This window comes from Eleutherodactylus coqui, chromosome 4 (assembly GCF_035609145.1).
Source record: "Eleutherodactylus coqui strain aEleCoq1 chromosome 4, aEleCoq1.hap1, whole genome shotgun sequence".
NCBI lineage: Eukaryota > Metazoa > Chordata > Amphibia > Anura > Eleutherodactylidae > Eleutherodactylus > Eleutherodactylus coqui.
Window position 1 is genome coordinate 32,563,275 of NC_089840.1, and position 16,137 is coordinate 32,579,411.

A 16,137-nucleotide genomic window follows, 5' to 3' on the forward strand; every position below is an offset into this window, starting at 1 on the left:
TACATTTGAATAGCTCCTCGTTCACACAGGGATTGACTTGGGGGATTTTCCGAAAGTTTTTCTGACATGGATTTACAACAATAATCTGAGGTTGAGTCTTTGGGCTTCTGCCACAGATCTGCTTGCAGTCCCACATACAGATTTAGCTTCAGTCAATGTGGCAGGCTGATGTGGAAACCGTGTCAAGAATTGTGTTTTTGTTTGTTTGTTTTTGTTTTTTTGTTTTTTTTGCAGCACAGATTTTAAAATTTCAATGCGGATTTCCATAGTGTTCAACTGAATGCTAAAATTGTGTAGATTCTGGCGCGGAATTCACTTTAGAAAAATATACCATCCTGTCGGCGGAGCCTTAAACGTCCACCTAAAGTGCGCTAAATTAGTGTCCTTTTGGAATAAGATAGCTGGTATGCATTAGCATGCTTTTGTATAGGGTAGTGTAGCCCACTATGTGGAGGCCCTGTATACAAGTGTTTACTTCACAGTTTACACTGCTCAAAATAATGTTGGGAACACCAGCATCACAGTATAACCCCAGGGGTTACATTTCATATACGGCCTTTGACACCCGCCGCCGCCTCCATTCGCAGTGGTATCGTAAATGACATAACTGGACGCTACAGAGTGGAACCGGGTAGACTTCAGCAACGAATCCAGATTTAGTTTCTGAGCACCTCAATCCTGCCTTTGCTGTGGAGGGGCACACTGCCCACTTCTGGAATGATGGTCTGGGGGGCATCACATACGACAGTCGGTCCCCCCTAGTAGTGGTACGAGGGACAATGACAGCTCAGTGATGTGTTCAGGACATCCTGCAGCCACATGTGTTCCTCTCATGGCGGCTTCCAAGATGCAGCAGGATAATGCTCGGCCGCACACACAAGGGGGCCACAGGAGCCCCCACAACATTGTCACACTTCTGTGGCTGCCCGGTCACCAGACTTATCACCAATAGGACCTTATGGAACAATCTGCGGCGCTAACACGTTTGCACGGTCTAGAGGCTAAGTTACAGCAAATGTGAAGCGATATGCTGCAGGATACCATATGGAAACCGGATGCCTTCATACCCGCCCGTATCATGTCTTGTATCCAAGCTAGAGGTGGTACAACAGGGTACTAGAGCCTCCATGCCCCCCGTATCACATCTTGTATCCAAGCTAGAGGTGGTACAACAGGGTACTAGAGCTTCCATGCCTGCCCGTACCACATCTTGTATCCAAGCTAGAGGCAGTACAATAGGGTACTAAAGCCTCCATACCTGCCCGTATCACATCTTGTATACAAGCTAGAGGCGGTATAACAGGGTACTAGAGCCTCCATACCTGCATGTATCACTTCTTGTATCCAAGCTAGAGGTGGTACAACAGGGTACTAGAGCCTCCAGCCCGCCCGTATCACATCTTGTATCCAAGCTAGAGGCGGTACAATAGGGTACTAAAGCCTGCATACCTGCCCGTATCACATCTTGTATACAAGCTAGAGGCGGTATAACAGGGTACTAGAGCCTCCCTGCAAGGTGACTGGTATGCAGTTATCCTCAATGGAGTAAAAGCGCCCCAACCCTGCCATAGACTAGAGTAGGAGCGCTGTGTATTTAGCTATGTTAAATGTTTAAATTGAGGTTTTCTTAAAATTCATTCTGTCTTATTGTAGAATTCCTGGCAAGTCCACCAACAAACCTTGAGGTAGCGGACATAGAGGATCTGTTCGGTTTAGCTCATCATTACTATACGAAGACTCCGGCTTCTTTTCGCAAGGTGAATGAACTTCTGATTGTTTCACGACGTGGACTGTGTGATAATCTTATAATGTGCACTTGTCTATATAATACTGGTGGTTGCTTTAATTTTATTCTTTTTCTTGCTGTTTTGTAGGACCACCAAAATTTGTTTGGCAGCAGCTTGATTGCCCTTAAAGACGACTCGGACGTCAGTCAGGCTCTTTGTTTAGCAGTTTCTGTATCAGAAATTCTTCAGGCAAATCAGCAAGAGGTGAGTGAGGGATATGGATGTATGTATATGGAGTGATATCCGCAGTGAGGGATATGGATGTATGTATATGGAGTGATATCCGCAGTGAGGGATATGGATGTATGTATATGGAGTGATATCCGCAGTGAGGGATATGGATGTATGTATATGGAATGATATCCGCAGTGAGGGATATGGATGTATGTATATATGGAGTGATATCCGCAGTGAAGGGATATGGATGTATGTATATGGAGTGATATCCGCAATGAGGCATATGGATGTATGTATATGGAGTTATATCCGCAGTGAGGTATATGGAGTGATATCCGCAGTGAGGGATATGGATGTATGTATATGGAGTGATATCCGTAGGGAGGGCCGTGGCTGGCTCTATATGGAGTGATATCCGCAGTGAGGGCCGTGGCTGGCTCTATATGGAGTGATATCCGCAGTGAGGGCCGTGGCTGGCTCTATATGGAGTGATATCCGCAGTGAGGGCCGTGGATGGCTCTATATGGAGTGATATCCGCAGTGAGGGCCGTGGATGGCTCTATATGGAGTGATATCCGCAGTGAGGGCCGTGGATGGCTCTATATGGAGTGATATCCGCAGTGAGGGCCGTGGATGGCTCTATATGGAGTGATATCCGCAGTGAGGGCCGTGGATGGCTCTATATGGAGTGATATCCGCAGTGAGGGCCGTGGATGGCTCTATATGGAGTGATATCCGCAGTGAGGGCCGTGGATGGCTCTATATGGAGTGATATCCGCAGTGAGGATTATGGATGGCTCTATATGGAGTGATATCCGTTGTGAGGATTATGGATGGCTGTATATGGATTTATATCCGTTGTGAGGATTATGGATGGCTGTATATGGATTGATATCCGTTGTGAGGGCTATGGATGGCTGTAGATGGCGGGCTAGCCGCAGTGAGGACTGTGGTTGGCTCTATGTTCATTGATATCCGCAGTGAGGGCTATAGATGGCTGTATATGGAGTGATATCCGCAGTGAGGGCTATGGATGGCTGTTTATGGAGAGAGATCCCCAGCGAGGGCCATGAGTGAGAGAAAATCAAAACTTTCCCTTATATCGTAAGGATGAAGCCTGACCTATGTACATGTGTCAGTTGACAAAGGCTGTAGAACGCTGTAGTGTGTTTATATATAAAATAATATATTTATATGTCTATTGCCAGACAAACCCATTTTATAAAGTGCCTCTATCACATGCTCACAGCACAGTGCTTCAGCTTGTGCTATTGCATCTGCTGATCGGTGCCCCAAAATCTCTTTTTATGCCCATTTACACATAACTATTATCGCTCAAAATTTGTTCAAATGATCTCTTTTGAGCAATAATCTTTGCATGTAACTGGTACCATCGTTAGCTTTTCGGTGGAACGAGGATTTTTAGTTCAGCATAAAAACCATCGGACGGACGGCCGATAGCAGGAACCGCATGCTGTGATTCTCTGCGGGAACGCTGATAACATTGTTTTCAGCCACAGTCCCGCGGGAGAACAATGGAGCTGTATGCAGATGACAGGCCATATCTGCATACAGCGAAGGGAGCTTCATTTAAATGCAAATAAGGCTAATAGGCTACTAATAGACATTAGTGCCCATTAGCAGCTATGCAAAATGATCGCTCAAAAGTGTCAGTCAAACTTTCTTTTGAGCAAATTTTGAGCGATCGTCTTTGTGTGTAAACGGGACTTAAGGGTGCTACATTGGCACCACTTGGTCACGTCTTCTGTGGGCACACAAGCACTTTGTTCAGAACCATGGAGTGTCTACAGGCCAATTAGGTTGGCAGATGATGCTTCTATGTGTGCTTTTAAAAGTCCAGCAGTTACTTAGCTACCCTTACAGATTCTCTTCAAAGAGCACAAGTATAGTATCCAGAGTACAAACTAGCGACGTCTCTCCTGCTCCCCCAGGGCCCCATTTTTCAGCATTTTTAAAGGTAAATGTGCTGTTGCTTTGCTGGCTCTCCTCTTCAGGGGTGGGGAGGGATCCCTGCTGTTGAGAAGGCTGACCCATAATCTTTACCGTCTTTTCTAATTATCACAGGAGGAGAATAGCTTTTACGTTTATAGCTTCCCGCGTTAAAGGAACCGATCCACAGCAATGAGCACCACAAAGTTATGTTGCAAATAGGGAAAGTCCTGAGGAGTCCGGGCATCTACTTGACTCGTTTTGGCTCCCTATAGGAGTCAGTGCCAGTGGACTCCTATCTGCAGGGTGTGCGCGTACATTCCCATAGAGAACACTGGCTTCCACTTCCGCAGGCGGCAGCGAGATACCAAACGAGTACCAAAACTACCTCCCCGGACTCAGCGTGACTTGACCTATGAGCACCATATCTTTTTGGTGCTCATTAGTGGTGACAGGTTCACTTTAAAAAGGAGTATGATGTGCGGTGTACTTTTTTTTTGCAGGATGTCTATGTATGGAATAATGCAGAAGGTGCTATTCCATATAGCCAAAAAATAAGGTGCACTGGTGTATACCAGCGCCAAGCAGGCCAAATCGCTGTTTTTCTTCATGAAGTAACTATAAACATGCACTGCAGAAGCAGTGTGAATTTAGTCTTACAAAAAATAGACGCACTTAGGGGGGGGGGGGGTGCAGCTTGATATTTTATATGCACTATAATACGTGCATTGCTGCATTCTCGTCCGAGCAGGCTCGCGGGGAGGGGGGGGAGGGATAGATCTCCATAGTTCCCCTGAGCCTGCTCGGACGAGAATGCACTTACTCGAGAAGAGCGATGCTCGCTCAAGTATCTGCCTTATCCAAGCACGCTCGCTCATCTCTACTCAGCACTAAAAACTTTTAAGCGTCAATACAAAAGATATTTAGATTTAGGAACTCGATGTAATATCCGCAGATATACACCAAAAAACAGAAGCTACTAATAAAACCGTAAGAATGAAGGAGCTACGTGTGAATAAACCGCCGATCCTGGACACTTCTTCATCACTTTCGTCTCTTGTTCCTCTAGGATGGGGTGCGGTTCTTTGTCGTAGATTGCCGGCCTGCAGAGCAGTACAATTCCGGACATCTCTCCACAGCCTTCCACTTAGACTCTGACTTGGTATGTAGAAATCTCACGTCTTTTTGCAGTGAGGTCCTGCAGTATGGAGTGACCTCTGATATGTCTTACAGATGCTACAGAATCCCGGAGAGTTTGCTCTGTCGGTGAAGTCTCTTCTAGAAGCACAGAAGCAGTCCATCGAGTCCGGCTCGGTGGCCGGAGGAGAACACTTGTGCTTCATGGGCAGCGGCAGGGAAGAGGAGGACATGTACATGAATATGGTTCTGGCCCATTTCTTACAGGTTTGATCTCTTCAGCGTCTCTGGGTAGACTGGAAGCATCGTATAGATGGGATCTGTTGCCTGTAGAGTATAGCTCGTATAGACTTTTAGTAGCGGAAGTGTCGTCTTTGTGGTGCAATGGGCTAGAACTGCGCAGTCTATCTGGAACACACGGCGTCTCCCGGTCCTAAGCTGGACCTGTCAATGAGGATGAATGTGTTCAGTGAGAGAAGGCTGAGCGAGCCCGGATGGGTAGGGGAGATGAATTGCCCATCGGATGATTCACCAGCAATATGCATACCATGCGGGAAGAATGGAAAAGATATTTCTAGATGGGAAGCTTTTTGTTGAAGGCTATAAAGATAGTTTTATCACTCTGTCGCTCACCGTATAATAGAATTGGCTTATAACGCTAGAATCGGGTGACCGAAAAATACTGTCCAACAGGAAAGCAAGAATATAAAGGCGGTCTATGTCCAAAAGGACTGGAAATGTAACTGACCAATGACAAACTGTTTTCTCTTTAATAGAAAAACAAGGAATATATAAGTATCGCCAAAGGAGGATTTATGGGTGAGTTACTTTCTTCTCTAGTTCCAATGTCTTAGGCCTCATGTCCACGGGGAAAATCAGGCCCGCTACGGATTCTCCATGGAGTGTGTGTCCATGGAGAATCTGTAGCGGGTCCCTCCTGACCCGCGGACATGAGGCTAAAAAATGAGAATAAACTCACCTGCTCCGGACGATGCGGATCTTCCCTTCTTCACGGACGGATCTTCTTTCTTCGGTCCGGCGGATGTACTCGGCACGCCGGCCGCGTGCCCCGCCGGGCCGAAGAAAGAAGATCCGGCCGCGAAGAAGGGAAGAACCGCACCGTCCGGAGCAGGTGAGTTTAATTCAGGCGCAGGTCTCCCATGGATCCGGACGGCTTCCATAGGCTTCAATAGAAGCCTGCGGGAGACCCACGCTAAAATGGAGCATGTCCGGATTTTTTTCCTGCACGCGGACTCGCGCTTGCAGGAAAAAATGACATCCACAGGTATTTAACTACCTGCGGGTGTCTAATACATCCATATGGGGCGCGGATCTGCATGCAGGAAAAACGCTGCGGATTTAAAATCTTAATTTCCCCGTGGACATGAGGCCTTAGGGTTTCTTTTAATGTAAATGTAGATATTTGGGTGTCCGTATGCTTGTTACTACATGACCAAAACTACTCAAAGTATGTATATAGACCTGTACACTGTTAAACAGAAGTATTAGGACACACATAGAAGGGGATGAAATTCGAGTTTATTCATATTTTTCAATATGGTGTCGAGCTGTCTTTTGGGCTCAATGACTGCAGTAACCCTCCTAGGTATGCTTACCACCAAATTCAGATAGGTGTCTGGAGGGGTTTGCCTCCATTCCTTGGGCATGTTGGTCATGCACGGATATGGGGTTCTAGTTCAATCGGATTTGCCTGTCCCCTTCGCTGACGCACACGGTGGTTGGGGGTCCCAATACTTTTGCCAGCATGCTGTATATTTTGTATGGTTAGTAAGGGCACTGCAGCAGATGTTCATTCTCATACTATTTAGGGTGTGTGTTCAGTTTTTGCTTTGCTCTTGATATAGTTTTGCAGCAGCACCTGGCAGATATTAATGTAGAAGGCCCGGACTCTGGCTACGGACATTGGATTATTAGTACGTCGGGATCTCGGAGCAGTATGGGTTCCTATACGGACGTAAGTACAACCCATGCCTATACAATTCATGGCTGAACCTTTTACGTTACAGGGATATTCTCACTTCCGACAGTTGTCAGCATGCTGTTTCCGTAATTTCCATAGATGCAACTAGAGGGAGACGAACACGTATGGCCACCCGTTCATTTAAGCTCTCCCTAGATGTGGCATCCAGGACCATTACATATATTATTGCCAGTCAAAGTACCTTTAGACTAAGGCCTTATGCACACGGCTGTGACAGGCTCCGCAAGCGGAATACCGCAGCGCAGTCCGTCACCACGCCCCCCTAATAGAACCTAATAGCTGCAGTGAAACACCGCGGATTTCCGACGTGTGTTACGCGGCAGAAATCCGGTCCTGTGCATTAGGCCTAATGCTGGATGCCATTATACAGTGTGCATCAGGTAGTCAGATGAGCAGTACAGCCATCTTTGTTTGTTCTGGACTGGAAGGTCGCTTGAACCTCTCTCCTGTGGATAAAGGGTAAGTTAAAAGGGGTTTTCCTGGCAAAAAACTCACAGGATCCCCAGCGATCACCTGATCACCCAGCCAGCTGTCATTGCAGTGGGCTGGACATGCATCTTTTGGGGTTTGCTCCCTGGTGATTCTATTGATGACCTATGCTGTGGATAGGTCATCAATAGTTTTTGTCCAGAAACCTCTTTAACTCTCGAGACCATTCCTTTAACTCTTCTTGCTCTTGACCTTCTTCAAGAAGCTATGAGGGGAATTATTGATCAGGCTACTAGCAATCATTGTAGCATCCCGTCCGTGTGGTGGTGAACCGATGGATGACTGAATGCTGTATTAATCCGGTTATTTTCCTTAACGATGTATATATTTTTTTGAAGGGTGACGCTGCTAATGGATTTGGCGATGGAAAAGGAGTGAAGTCTTTAGTTAATAAGATGACTGTAGCACTGAAGACCAAGTCAGTGAATGTGAAGGAGAAAGTCATCAGCTTCATTGAGAACACTTCCACCCCAGTAGATAGGTGAGGGGGCTTTCTGCTTTGAAATGTCGGTGTTTTCAGAACATGGGATACTTGCAGCATTTTGTTCCTATTACACCCTATTCACATGTTATGCCTGCTTGTTTATAGGGCCTCTTACACGGGCCGATGCAAACTGTATGGGGGCGAACCATCATCAATTGGATAGTTCACTCCCGTACAGATCTCCTAATGTTGGCAGCAGACCTGCTCACACGAGGAGATGTGCTGCTGACAAACTATTCGGTTTTTGGCCTGCATCGGGGATTCAATCAGCCGACAAACGAGGACCTGCATGTTTGTTGGTTGATGGCGGCCCTGTTTATATAGAGCAACAATCAAGAACAAACCATATTCTGAACGCTCATTCAGCTGATGATTGGCCCGTGTAAAAGGCCCTGAAGGGAACCTGTCACTAGGTTCATGTTACCCAAACCACTAGCAGTATGAACCTGGGACAGGTATGTATAGTGCGCCCATGTAGGTCGTCTTTTGAAACGCTGCAGCGCTTCAGTGTGATGCATTGCGAGTCAGGGGGACAGCGCCACACCGGCCGCTCCCTAGGCGAAAAAGTGTCTAAAACACATGATGCGATGCAAAGACCGTTTTATGGTGCAATTTGCGACTTTTCACTAGTAAATCTGTCCCATTAAATACCTGCTGATGTTACGTGCTGATCAGGCATATTGAAAGTCCGCTGATGTCACTTGACTTTTGTTGATATAACCCTTTTTCGGTTTGTGTCCTCTGCCTCAATTTACCGTAGAATGACTTTCAATCTTCCATGGCCAGAGAGGGCGAGTTTGGAGCGGTAAGCCGTAGTGAGCTGTGATTCCTCCACCTTTTTCTGCACTTTAAGCACAGTGTGTCACTCTATGTAAGCCTCAGTCACGCTAACCCTTGCCACAAGCCCCTCGTTCCCCTCCGCCATCTTTATTCTAGTGCTGTAGATTTGTCTGTTATTTTTATAATTGCAAAATCCCATAATCTGATTTAGTAATTGGTCCCCCCCCCCCCCTCGGAGTCGTGTCATGTTTGTGGAATGCTTCAAAAAAAATGTCCTGACCCCTTGTGGCCAGTCAGCGTCACTGATGCTTCTGTCTCCATTACTCAAGAGTAGAGGGACGTATGCACCACTTTTCTCCTAACCGCACTAAAGCACTAATGTTCTCTTCCATCCAAAGCTAATCCGCTCTGTCCATAACATTTCATTCTAGAATAGTCGATTCTAGCTGCCGTAACGCCAACCATTTCCTCTCACGTCTGCGATTGCTGACGCATCGCTGGATTTTCGCCATTAGTGCCCATTACATATATTATTGGCCGTCCAAAACTACAAAATATTTTCGGTTCATGGTGGCTGAATATTTTGTAGGCTCTTTGAGTGCTGCAGTTTATTCATGTGTGATAACTCTGTGGACGGGCAGCCATGCTGTTTGCTGATCTCCCATGTTGTCCTCATAACTAGTCCCATTCGTACCGCGGAGGTTTAGTTCATTGTCATTAACCTGTTGGGTGGTTAAAGGGGTTGTTTAGGATTAGAAAAACTGGTCGTTTTTTTTTTCCCCCCCTGTAGAAATAGCCCATTTTTTGTGTTTTAAGGGGTTGTACCAGAATTGACATTTATCACCTATCCATGTCTGATAAGTGGGGGGTCTCCATAGCAGAGACCACAACCGATCCTGAGAACAGGGGACCTGTGACCCCTCTTTTCGTCACTACATAGTCGCTTCTCCATCCACAGTGACGTCAGGCTGAAGGGAGCTATGGCCGCACATGTGTGGTTGCCGCCCCATTTATTTCAATGGGGTTAATTAAAATAGCTGAGCCTTGTACTTGGCCGTCTCCGGCAGTCCCGTGGAAAATGAATAAAGCTGCGCCTCGCGTACGTGCCCATCACTTCAATCTCCTTCTCACTGCAAGAGGGTGCAATGAACCTTCAGTGAGGACGACTGGGAAATGGGACCCTCGTTCTTGGGATCGGTGTGGAGACCCCACCAATCAGGTTTTTATCACCTATACTAGACGACAAGAGTGTTTTTGGTTTTTGGTTTTTTTTTTTAAATACGTAGACCCCCCCCCCCCACCGCCACCACCCTTTTATGGTTTTACCAAAGTGTATTTGATAGGAATGCAACAGCAGAAACGCCCACCGCTACCTTAAAACAAGGTGGCCCCGACCGCCTTGGTCCGTCTTCTTGGACCCTGCACACAATACAGGTCTAACCTGCTCCCTACAGCCGGGTCCTATACTGTAATGATCTGCATTATTTATCGGGGTCTCGGACTGCATACAAAGCTCAGAATTAGGTCCCTACAGAAGTTCATTCTTCTGTCCCCTCGTCCATTTGTTTCCTTCCCTGGCTCGTATCATTAGAGATGGGAGAACTTCCCGCCTCGGGGCAGACCTGATGGTAAAGTAGGTTGCTCATCGCTGGGCATGTAATCACTGCAAACATATGGTGGTACGTTTGCTCGTCGGTCCAAGAGCCTCAGTTTGTGAGTGCAGTTCTTTATAAGCCTGGTTGCAGCAGAATAATCTTGCTGGTTGACAAGTGACCGTCAGGCCTTCGAAGTACTAGCAGATCTGGGGGGGGCTGTCCATAGACGCCTTCAATAAGTGGGGATGCATTAAATAAGCTGTTTTTAAGGTGCATTCACACTTAGTCCGTTTACAGAACGAAATCCGCTAAAATCTGTAGAATATTTTGATTCAGATGGGCACCAAATTCTGCACCATTTGGTGTGTTTCTTGATGCAGATCTGCCGCTGATTTCCTCCTTTCCTCCTCCCAACTGACTCCTCGGCAGAATTAGATGTGGATTTCGGTGTCTGTTTTTCACCGCTGAAAATCCGTACCAATTCCGCCACGGCTGAGCGAAACATTATTCTTGAGCAGGTTCTGCATTCATGGCTCTGGAATCAGTAATGTCCTCTTATCTCTTCGGAGCAGAAGCAACTACTTGTCCAGGCGTGAACCAGTTTCTCCATCCAGGGTATCCGGGCTCTGCAGGACCCTTTTTTTTTTTTTTTTTTTTAATGCTTTTGCGCTATAAATTGTACAAGGGACATGACCCGCCATAACTGACCCGCCCACGGAAACCCTTTTTAGAGTTATTACAGGAAACCATCTTCTGATCACTGGTTTGAAGTGTTTTTAGCTTTTGCTTGCAATGGTCAGGCATGCAACTCCGCCTGCATGGACGCCTTCTAGTAAGCTGCTGGTTAGTGCTTATACCTGTCGCCAGAACGTAAACTAACGCAGTGGTTTTACATGGCGCCTCTATCATGACGAGGAGGAGGAATTACTTGTATCTTCTGCATGAGGTTTTAGCTCCTTTTTGCTTTGTTTCCTTCTATGAACCCCACAGACACGTGAGCAGCAGCGACAGAGTGGGGAAGCCGTATCGGGGCGTGAAACCGGTGTTCAGCATTGGAGATGAAGAAGAGTACGACACAGGTAGAGCAGATCTAAGATACCGCCGGTCTTCTGTAAGATGTAGCTGAGTCACTCGTTTACATGTAGGTTTTAAAGGGGAAAATCCAGGTAGAATGAACGTCCCTGTGGCCTAGTCAGTACATGGGGCGGGTGTTTTCTGGCACCATCTTCTGACAGCCAACTTTTAAAATTTTTCTGTAGTTTCTATTGGTGCTATTTTGGAGTAGATATTACATTTTGATAGCTTTTTATAACTTTTTTTGTTTTTGTTTTTGCGACAGCGTGATCAAAAAAGTGCAATTCTGTTTTGTTTTCTTCCTTTTTTTTTCCTGACGATGTTCCACATGCAGGTTAAATAATGTATTACTTCGATAGGTTGCACTTTTACGGATGCAGCAACACCATATTATAAAGACAGCAAAAGGAGAATATTTTTTAAAACTTTTATTACTTTTTTTTTTTTTTAATAATTTAATTAAACTTTTATAAAATAAATTTTCACTTTTATTTTTTTTAGTCCCCAGAGTGGACAAGAACTTGCGATGCTTTGATCACTCCTGCAGTATTATGTAATGCCATAGCGTTACATTCTACTGCAAACTGAGAGGCAATCTATCAAGCCACACCACAGGCAACCGCACGACAACCCAGCGATCTTATCGGGGAGGGGCAGTGCGGGACACCGAAACCTCAATCACGGCATTTAAAGGGTTAACAGCTCCGATGAGCGGCATGGCTTATCGGAGATGGTGTGAGTGGGTGTTGGCTGTAAAAAAAAAAAAAAAAACAGCTAGCACCCGCATTGTTTGGAGCCGGATTAACCCGTGATTCCCCCTCTATACACACCTTGAACCTGTAGAACGGAACTGTATACACTGTAGCGTTAAAGGGTTAATATGATTTTTGATCCATTTAAAAGCCTTTGTATTAATGACCATAACATCCCTTCAGATGAGATTGACAGCTCCTCCATCTCCGATGACGACCGCAAGGAAATTGTCAACGTTCAGACCTGGATAAACAAGCCTGACATCAAACATCACTTTCCGTGTCACGAAGTTAAAGAGAACGGACACATGTTCCTCAGGTCGGTCGTTACCCCTCACCAGTAACACTTAGAATGTGAGATTAAATAACGTGACGCTCGACTAACCTGTCTGTTCCTTCTTAAAGTCACCTTCTGGTCACGGCGACCCACATGTACTGTTTACGGGAGATCCAGTCTAGGAAGGGATTCGCTTACATCCAATCTCGGCAGGCGCTCAGCTCCGTCGTCAAGATCACCTCCAAAAAGAAGCACCCGGAACTGATCACATTTAAGTACGGAAATAGCAGCGCCTCGGGCGTGGAAATACTAGCTGTGGAGAGGTGAGTGTGAAGGGGACCAATGGGCTAGAAGCACGGTATAACGTGTCCGGGCTCCCAGGACGGCAGCCGTAGAGTCCTGCTTGTGCTTTCTATACCCGGCTGCCTCGATGTTTGCGATCTGTCCAGGAATCTGCCATTTGGTACATAGAACGGACTCAACGCTGCTCAGTACGCGCACCCAGTTTTCTATAGGTGTACACGTGTCCTGAAAGTAGGGAAGAGGCCGATCAGTGCACCAAGCCCCAGGCTGACGGGAAAGGAATGGAGCGCTAGGCAAGTACATCAAATACTTAGTTTATGGTGCTCATAGGACATGACGGCTTCCTTTAAATCCCTTTAATGGGGGCATTTGGATAATCGGTTCCATTTTGGCAGGTATTCTCCATTTCTTTAATGTGGCGTCTCAGCTTTGATGTAAAAGGAACCTGGCACATCCTGTGAGCTGCATAAACTAATGTTATGGGCTCATAGGAAAGGGGCACTGAGTCTGGGAGAGTGATTTTTTTTAAACTCTCCTGTCATCCCATTCCCTCGCTGTTTGTCCTTAAAGCAACTTGAAGGGGAGACCAAGAGGTCACTTTGCGTGCAGACAATGGGGGCAATCATTCAAAATATAACTCCAGATCTATCAGCCACTAAGAGACCCCGTCACATCCTACGAGGCCATAACCTTTGTATAGGATGCGCCAGGTTCTCTTTAAGTTGCTGATTACGTCTGGAGTTCTATTTTGAACGGCTCCACCTTGGGGAGTGTGTCATTTATTCCACATTGCCAATATAATTCTGGAAATATCAGATTTACGACGCATTTACATGAGCTATTTTCAGGCATGATTTCTGTGCATTGCGAGAAATCGCACGTGAAAATTACCCTTTATTTAGAATGGGTTTAATGACATGGGAAATTTTTTCCATTGTTTGGGCGATGGGGTGAACAAAAAAAAAATTGCAGTTCTGTCTTCATAAATTTTTTTAGTTTTTTGTTTGTTTTGTTGTGACAATCTAATTTTCTGGTCTGAGTCTCTAGGATCGCAGTGATTCCTCATAAGCCCTTACTCGCATATGTTCTTCTCTCCCAGGTACTTAATTCCAAATGCAGGAGACGCAACCAAAGCCATTAAGCAACAGATCATTAAAGTCCTTGATGCTCTGGAGAGTTAACCCCTTCCTCCCCTACTGATGTCTGGATGAGAAGAGACATTTTCTATTTGTTGGCGAGTTAATAAAATAGTTTATTTAATTTCCTCCGGATTCTTTCATAATGCTCCTTTTTTTTTTTTTTGCATTAATTTTTTTTTGTATAAGTTTAATTTTGACAAATGAACGTTACAGAAGATGACTGCGGAGGAGAGAAGGCGATCGGACGTTCGGTAACGTGACTTACGGAATGGTTATGAGAACTGTGGCGATGTTCTGTCTGTACGATGGCTATGACACTCAGGGTAGCGGTGCCTGCCTGCCATGGTAAGCACAGAACGCCCTGTACGCACCAGTATTCGGAGCCGATGGTGTGCAGAGAGGACTGTGTTACGCACCAGAAGCTGATTTTTCACCTAAACCAAATGCAATGCACTAACAATATGTCCTAACAAGCTGTAAGCGCCATTTTCTACATAAAGCAAACTCTTTGTAACTTACACAGGGCTAGCGCTGTATACCAAGTGTTCAATGTATTCTAATGCGTGGGGAAGCTGTGCAATGTGCTGTGGGACAAACCAATAGAAAATGGGCAATGAATGACCCACTGACCACCAGGACTACTGTGAGGAAGAAGGACGGCGCTCCAAGGATGGTGGAGCATGTGTACCAGTAAGCACACAGGAGCCTCCTGCGGGGAAGAATTCTTTCTTTTTAACTAATCACATGATCCAGACGCAGAAGTCGACGCTGCGTTCGGACCACGGCTATTTCTAGAAGTCCTCTTATTGTATAATGGCAGATCTTGTACATTTTTGCTTTTAAGAAAATCATAATCGGTGACCGAATAATAAAGCGTTTTAAGGAAAAACCATCTGAGCTACCTTCATCGTAGTGTCTGCGGCTTTTATTAGGGGTTATGTTTCTCACAATGTGCGGCATGTAATAAAAGATTTTTATGCTTTTTGTTTCTTTAGTAGTTCAGGTGAACGTCGGAAAACTTTGGAAGTGATCAGTGATGGGATTCCCGGGTCACATGATTAGGGGTAAGCTGCCCTTCTGGCTACATAGCGACACATGGCACATCCATATATCACTGTGTGACCCGCTACATTGCATCCTAAGTTAAAGGGGTTTTCCGTGGAAAATACTATTGATGACTTATTCTCAGGATAGGTTATCAATAGTTGATCAGCTGAGGTCTGTCGCTTGGGACACCGACCGATCAGTGGGGCAGGCACATGCCGTCAGCAGCGCAAATACACAGAGGTCAAAGCGGAAGTCTCTGTGCCACCCTCTGTGTAGCGGCCGGTGCTTGTAACTGCAGGCACAGCTTGCGTTGATTTCAATGAGAGCCGTGCCTGCTGTTATAAGCACCGGCTGCTACACAGAGGTCGGTGAGGAGACTACCGCTCTGACCTCTGTGTATTTGTGGCGCTGATAGCTTACCGTCTGGGCTTCGTCGTCCGGGGCCCCGACCGATCAACTATTGGTGATCTATCCTAAGGATAGGTAATCAGTAGTATTTTCCACGGCAAACTCCTTTAAGGGAATGTGGTTGCATTGTGAGCTACTGCAACCCAACCATCCTAAGGAATGAAAACCTGTTGTATGTTTTATAATATATTGGGTCATGGCAACTTGTAAATTGCAATACAACTGCATTGACTTCATTGGGATGCGATGTAGCATGGCTATACAGTGATCTTTGGCCACACATTGTGTCATGGCCAAAGTCACCATGAAGCCCATAGCACCGTAAAACTTGCTCCTCTCAATCCCTTTCCTTGGATCAGGACTTCTTACTTCCATTCTGAATGCATCAGATCTGCTTTCAACCTGTTTTCCTTTTAGACCTAGTGGACACTTGTATTTTTCAGTTTATTCTTAAAGGGATTATCCCATCAAAAACCTTTTTCCTACCTGATATATGATAGATGTAAGATCAGTGGCTGTCTAATCACTAGGACTCCCAGAGATCATAGGAACCTTGCAGTGCTTGTGCATGACCACTCCATTCATTTCTATGGGATGGAGGGAGACTACTGAGCCCAGTGCTAGATGGTAAATGGAGCATTGGTGACATTTGCACCACTTCTAAATTTGTTAGGAGACTTGGAATGTGCTGATCCATGGGGGATTCTAGTGATCGGACCCCCACGAGTTATACACT

General features: G+C 45.8%; 1 protein-coding gene across 2 annotated transcripts in view; it reads left to right on the top strand.

The window, feature by feature from the left end:
• Positions 1–14,853, top strand: part of TBC1D23 (TBC1 domain family member 23) — a 34,508-nt gene extending 19,655 nt beyond the window's left edge. The window contains exons 8-19 of one of the 2 annotated variants that reach the window (XM_066599178.1): positions 1,654–1,757; positions 1,875–1,991; positions 4,984–5,076; positions 5,148–5,318; positions 5,828–5,870; positions 6,917–7,026; positions 7,881–8,023; positions 8,787–8,831; positions 11,392–11,480; positions 12,411–12,546; positions 12,633–12,827; positions 13,907–14,853. In XM_066599178.1, the coding sequence (XP_066455275.1) occupies positions 1,654–1,757; positions 1,875–1,991; positions 4,984–5,076; positions 5,148–5,318; positions 5,828–5,870; positions 6,917–7,026; positions 7,881–8,023; positions 8,787–8,831; positions 11,392–11,480; positions 12,411–12,546; positions 12,633–12,827; positions 13,907–13,988 (1,328 nt within the window). In that variant the 3' untranslated portion in view covers positions 13,989–14,853. The remainder of the gene's footprint in view (positions 1–1,653; positions 1,758–1,874; positions 1,992–4,983; positions 5,077–5,147; positions 5,319–5,827; positions 5,871–6,916; positions 7,027–7,880; positions 8,024–8,786; positions 8,832–11,391; positions 11,481–12,410; positions 12,547–12,632; positions 12,828–13,906) is intronic. The other variant, XM_066599179.1, reaches the window with a different exon arrangement.
• The last annotated feature ends 1,284 nt before the right edge of the window (positions 14,854–16,137 follow it).